Below are 5553 nucleotides of genomic sequence, written 5' to 3'. Positions count from 1 at the left end.
ATTGAATTTCAACTGTATAGTCAAATTAAACCAAAAGAATAAAAAATAAATCACATTGTTGAACATATTCTTGTCCATGGAACGGATTAAGATTCGCCTGAAAAGTGAGACGATTTGGGTAAAAGTATAAACTCAAAAATTAAATTTGGACAAAAAAACAATGTTTGTTTAAAAAATTGGTCAGGTCTTGAGTAAGACTTTTTTGCCTAGGTCTGGCCTAGCTCAAATTAACAAAAAGACAAAAAAAATATTATTTTCTCGTTGTTTTGTTATCATTTCACTATTATATTGTTATTGTTTGGATATTGTATAATTATTGTTTTATTGCTAATTTTGTTACTATTGTATAATTTTTTAAATTTATTTTCAATTTGTTGGAAAGTAGTTTTAGTATTTTAGATGTATTATATTTTTATTTTTTATATAAAATCATATAAAATCCCAATTTTTTAAAAAAGTATTTTAGTTCTACATTTAATTTTTGCCTATTTTAGTCATTAAACTTGAATTTTTTGTCAAATCACCCAAAATGGATGGAAAAGTTTATCGTTTTTAACTTTACTAATGTGACATACACATGGATGACACAACAATATTTAATTAATTTTTTAATTTAAAAATATTTAAAAGATATATTTTATAATTATTTGATGGTTTTAATTTTTTAATTTATATTTTTTATATATGTTTTTGATGAATTTTTAAATTTTAAAAATTAATTAAATGTTGACATGTCATTCAAGTGGCTATTTATGTGTATGTTATGTCAACAAAGTTAAAAAGCGTTAATTTTTCTATTCATTTTGGGTGATTCAACAAAAAATGTAAGTTTAAAGGTTAATTAAATGAAGGACTAGAATGAATTTTTTAAAAATTAAAAGGTTAAATAAGTTATTATACATTTTAATTGATGGCGTATATTTTTCTATTATTGTAAGTGATAGCGTATTATGAAAAGACGTGATCAGGAATAACGGTAGTTTTTTTAATTAGTTTATTAGCACAATTTCAAGTACATATATAAATAAATAATAATTGTAATTTTTTAGGAGGGCTAAAATTTAATTATAAATTTTGTATATATCAAAATATTGTATTAAATTATAATTTTATCATATTTAAAAGGACTAAAAAGAAAATATTTTATTTTTATGGAGACTAAAATATAATTATTATATGTTAATTTATAAAAGAATTGAAAAAAATCAAAATACAAAATAAAAACCATATGTAATCATATATTGATTTTATTTACATAAAAAAAGGAAGAATCATAATCAAGATTTAGGGACCCTTGACTTTTCCTTCATGCTTTCAATACGAAGAACAATAATATTGTTTTATTTCTTCAAATACAAGGCTTCCACATTATATATTTTGTTTTCTTTTTCTTTAATTCAGGTTAGGTGGCTTACTTATCACCTTTACACATCAAATAAATACCTCTAATTAAATTAGTATTATGAATTAATTGAGTATATAAATACTATTATTATAATGATAGTTTTATTTATTTTTAGTTAAAGTAAATAATAATGTGTTAATGAAATTTATATAAGAAATTTTTATGACTTCACCACTAATCTTTTTAGATATAATATAGGGATATAAGTTATTCCTGGTCGATCTTATATACTTGATTGAGGATTATATTGTAAGGAATCTTCAAATCTTAGGCCCCATTCAAAGATCTCACACCCTAACCAACGTATCCCCCATAAAACTTGTCCCCAAATCTCAAATCCCCAAACCCCAAATCTCTGAGAAAAGTTGAAACAATCAACCACAAGGGAATTAAAAAAAAGAAAAGGGAAAATGAATGCTTCACCAAGTCCATAACTGTGTTTACTCCTTTACGCCAAAGCCATGGATGAGTTGTTCTTGTTCCAATTTCCTTCCATTCCCAACCCTCAAAATGAAACCCCACAAGATAAGGTGTTGGATTATGTTGTTCCCATGGATGGCAGTGGCAATACTCATCTATATAGCAGCATGGGAAGTGGAGCAACAGGCAATGATGATGATGATGATAATGGTGAAAAGAAGAAGTTGATGCATAGAGATGTTGAAAGACAAAGGAGGCAAGAAATGGCTACCCTTTATGCTTCTCTTAGAAACCTTCTCCCCCTTGAGTACACCAAGGTGATCAATTTGCTTAAATCTTTTATGAAATTAATGGTTTTGGATTGTGAGTTTAGGGGTTTACCCTTTTCTTTTTGGGGTTTTAGGGAAAGCGTGCAATATCAGATCATATGAACGGGACAGTGATGTACATAAAATATTTGCAGAAGAGGGTTAGTGAACTGAGTTACAAAAGAGATGAGCTAAAAAAGGTGTTGAATTCGACTGGTTTTGACCATGGGATGAGCTCTGATGGAGCTGTTTTAAGTACTGCTGTGGTTCACCAGTCTTTGGATGGCGGTGTTGAAGTGGTGATCAGCACTGGTTTTGGTGCTCGAGCTTTGACTCTATCGAGGGTGTTGGAACTATTGGTACAGGAAGGACTTGATGTTGTGAGCTGTGTTTCTACTAGAATCAATGGAGGACTGGCTCACACTATCCAATCTGAGGTATAAATTGTTCATTGACTCTTTAGGGTTTATGGATTTAATCCTCACATTTTAATTTGATCATTTAGAATTCTGATTCTCATATTATATTATAATGCTATATTAGCTTGTTATTTTTAGTTACTAAATTAATAATTTAGTTAATGGATTAACAACTGTTATTTGTGTTAGAACTAAAATTTTAAAATTCGAACAATATAAAGACTTAGAATGATGCACTTAGAGAATACAAACTAAATCTATAATTGTACGCATAATACACTATTGGTAATTGAATTCAACCAAATGGACTTAAATGTTATTGTTTGGGTCAGAACTAAAATATCAAAACAAGGACTAAAATTGATCAAATTAAAATATAAAGATTAAATCTATAACTTTGGCAAATTAGAGTGACTAATATCAGAGTTTAATCTTTCTTTCATGGTTTCTGAGGTTGCTAATGAAGTGCAAGCTTTTATATAGGTCACTGATCTGACATTGGTGGATGTCCCTAGGTTGGAACAGAAACTGAGTGAAGAAATTTCCTCCTTGAATCGAATTTCTTAGCTAGTAATCCATGTATGCTGTTGCTCAGTATTAGTATTTGGGTAAGGTTTGGTCTTTTTCCACTCAGTATATGAACCATATAGTATATAGTATATTATTATTATTATTATTATTATTATTATTATTATTATTATATGTGAATCTGATACGCTCCATTTCATTAATTTAGGATTTTTTTACATTCACTGCATGTTATTCAACCAGATTAATTTCATTGTTACCTTCAAGTTTATTATAATTTTTTTATTTTAAGTAAGTATTTTTTAATTTAAAATGTTAAATTAGTAAATTTAAGAGAATAATTTTAATATTTTAATTTTAAATTGAAAAATAAATTAGTAAAATCAAATTATCGTATATAATATGTATAGTTCAAGAAAATATCCAATAGTATGATTATTGATAAAATTAATAAGAAAAATAAATATACTAAACAATTTTATCTAACACTCTTATCTTTCATATTTGTTGGGCTATCCCTTCTCCAATATTAAACATATACTTCTAGCCATCATAGGATGGTATATAGGGATGACAAAACCCGAACCGTCCTATGGATTCGAACCAATCCACTCCATTTGGATCATTTTTTTTAAAAAGTGGATGCGGGACGGGGTAAGGTGAATTTTTTTTGAACAATAGGTATGAAGCGGTTATGGTAATTGCTTGCCTCGCTCCACTATATGAAATTATCATTGTATTTGTGTATATATAACTATTAAAAGGATAAAAATGCAACAACGTATTATAGAAAGAAAAACCCATATAGTTTATGTTTAAATATTTTATAAAGAATTATAAAAGATTGGGAATATTAAAGATAAGTAGTATAAGAAATTGAATTGAAACTGAGTGGTGTGGGGTGGGGATGGATGCATCCAACTTCTATGAAGGTGGTAGTAGTTTTCAATATTATACATCCATAGTGGAGCAAGGTGGGAGGTGGAGCAGAGTGTGCCAACTATGGAGTGGTGGTGAATTTAGCAACATCCTCCTTTGCGCCATTACATTGGCATCCCTAATAGTATATGCTATGTAATTTAGTTAAATTTAGTATAAACCATTTATAATAAATAATATTATGTAACTTAGTTAAATATTTAGTAGATAAAATGCATGGGGATTCTTGTCAATAAAAAAATTAAATTAAAATGCTATTATTATTGTATAAAAATGACTTCTGAACTTAAATTGTGTACGAGTGAGTTTGGAAAACTACAAGGTAATTAGATTTAAGTGTAATGACTTGTAATTACTTGCATAATTACTCTTATTCTAACTTTCTCCTAATAATTAGAAAAAGTAATTGAGGTGCTCCAATCACCCCCAATTAAATGAAACTTGCTAATTATAATTATTAGCTAAACATGCCACATATATAATCATAAACACTTACATTCAAATACAATTATTAAGTCACTTTCTAGACGCACCCTTATTGATTTACTTACCAGTATCATTTAGCATATAACGTATGCAAATATAATGGATGATCAATATTTGATAACCGGGCAACAAGCATGCCTCTTGACAATATCAAAACTTAACAATGATAGAAAAAAGTGGCATTCATTCGGTAAAAGTATCATGAATGTCTTGATATTGGGGGTTAAATTGCATTTTGTATTTTGCATTTTCTACTTAAAAAATGAGCAAATTAGTCATTATATTTTAGATCAAAGAGTAAACTGGTGTTTTTGTTAAAAATTTTTGTTCATTTCTATTGTTAAAAACTGGTCCCTGTACGTCAGCATGAGGTACACATTCTCAATGATATCCACCAATTCTCAATGATTACCAATTTGACAAATAGAAAAATATTACATCATTCGAGCCCTCAACTTTAAAAAAAAAAACTGTAACAACAATAATAATATAAACCGAACTAATACTCAATCATCATATTCATAATTTTTTAATTTTATAAAATATGACTACTTTGAGTGACTAATCACAATAATAATATGAATTGAACTAATACACAACCATCATATTCATAATTTTTTAGTTTTATAAAATATGGCTACTTTGGGTGGCTAATCTGATTTGAGATTATGGTGAACATATTTTCAAACAAGATCTTAAAATTAGATAACTCCTAAAGCTTAACTATATGAGCAATTTGACCAACTCAAATCATTTTCCAATATTTTAGAAAAGGGAATCTGAAAAGTTAAAATTGGAACCCCTTAGCACAATCTCAATGACGTTGCTTTATCTAATTTCTTATATAATTTGCAATTAGTGCTTGCTCCTCCATACGCAACATGCAATGTTACGTTGCATAGGTAACTCTATAATCATAATTGATAATATGAATTAGAGTATTTTTCAAAAAAAAAAATAGAGATCAGAATATTCGTAGCATCTAATTTGTACTAGAGTTTGGTTTATACGATACACAAATTAATTCTATATAATATATATAAAAAAT

General features: G+C 27.6%; 1 protein-coding gene across 1 annotated transcript; it reads left to right on the top strand.

Annotated features, from left to right (window-relative positions):
• The first annotated feature begins 1664 nt into the window (after window positions 1–1664).
• LOC105762556 (transcription factor bHLH120) lies at window positions 1665–3267 on the top strand. Its single transcript, XM_012580311.2, has 3 exons — window positions 1665–2142; window positions 2229–2570; window positions 3036–3267. Exons 1-3 carry the CDS (start codon window positions 1867–1869, stop codon window positions 3117–3119), a joined length of 702 nt encoding a protein of 233 aa, XP_012435765.1. The 5' UTR covers window positions 1665–1866; the 3' UTR covers window positions 3120–3267.
• Window positions 3268–5553: the final 2286 nt, after the last annotated feature.

The sequence above is a fragment of the Gossypium raimondii genome, chromosome 12, assembly GCF_025698545.1.
Source record: "Gossypium raimondii isolate GPD5lz chromosome 12, ASM2569854v1, whole genome shotgun sequence".
In the NCBI taxonomy this organism is placed as follows: domain Eukaryota; kingdom Viridiplantae; phylum Streptophyta; class Magnoliopsida; order Malvales; family Malvaceae; genus Gossypium; species Gossypium raimondii.
The sequence above is the reverse complement of the archived record's forward strand: the minus strand, read 5'-3'. Positions and strand labels throughout refer to the sequence as shown.

What these genes read in the sequence shown, in the direction of transcription:
- LOC105762556 (XM_012580311.2), top strand. Translation starts at nt 1,867, where the DNA reads ATGGATGAGTTGTTCTTGTTCCAATTTCCTTCCATTCCCAACCCTCAA. An exon ending in TCCCCCTTGAGTACACCAAG is followed by an intron (nt 2,143 to 2,228) that starts GTGATCAATTTG and finishes TTGGGGTTTTAG; the next exon opens with GGAAAGCGTGCAATATCAGA. An exon ending in CTCACACTATCCAATCTGAG is followed by an intron (nt 2,571 to 3,035) that starts GTATAAATTGTT and finishes GCTTTTATATAG; the next exon opens with GTCACTGATCTGACATTGGT.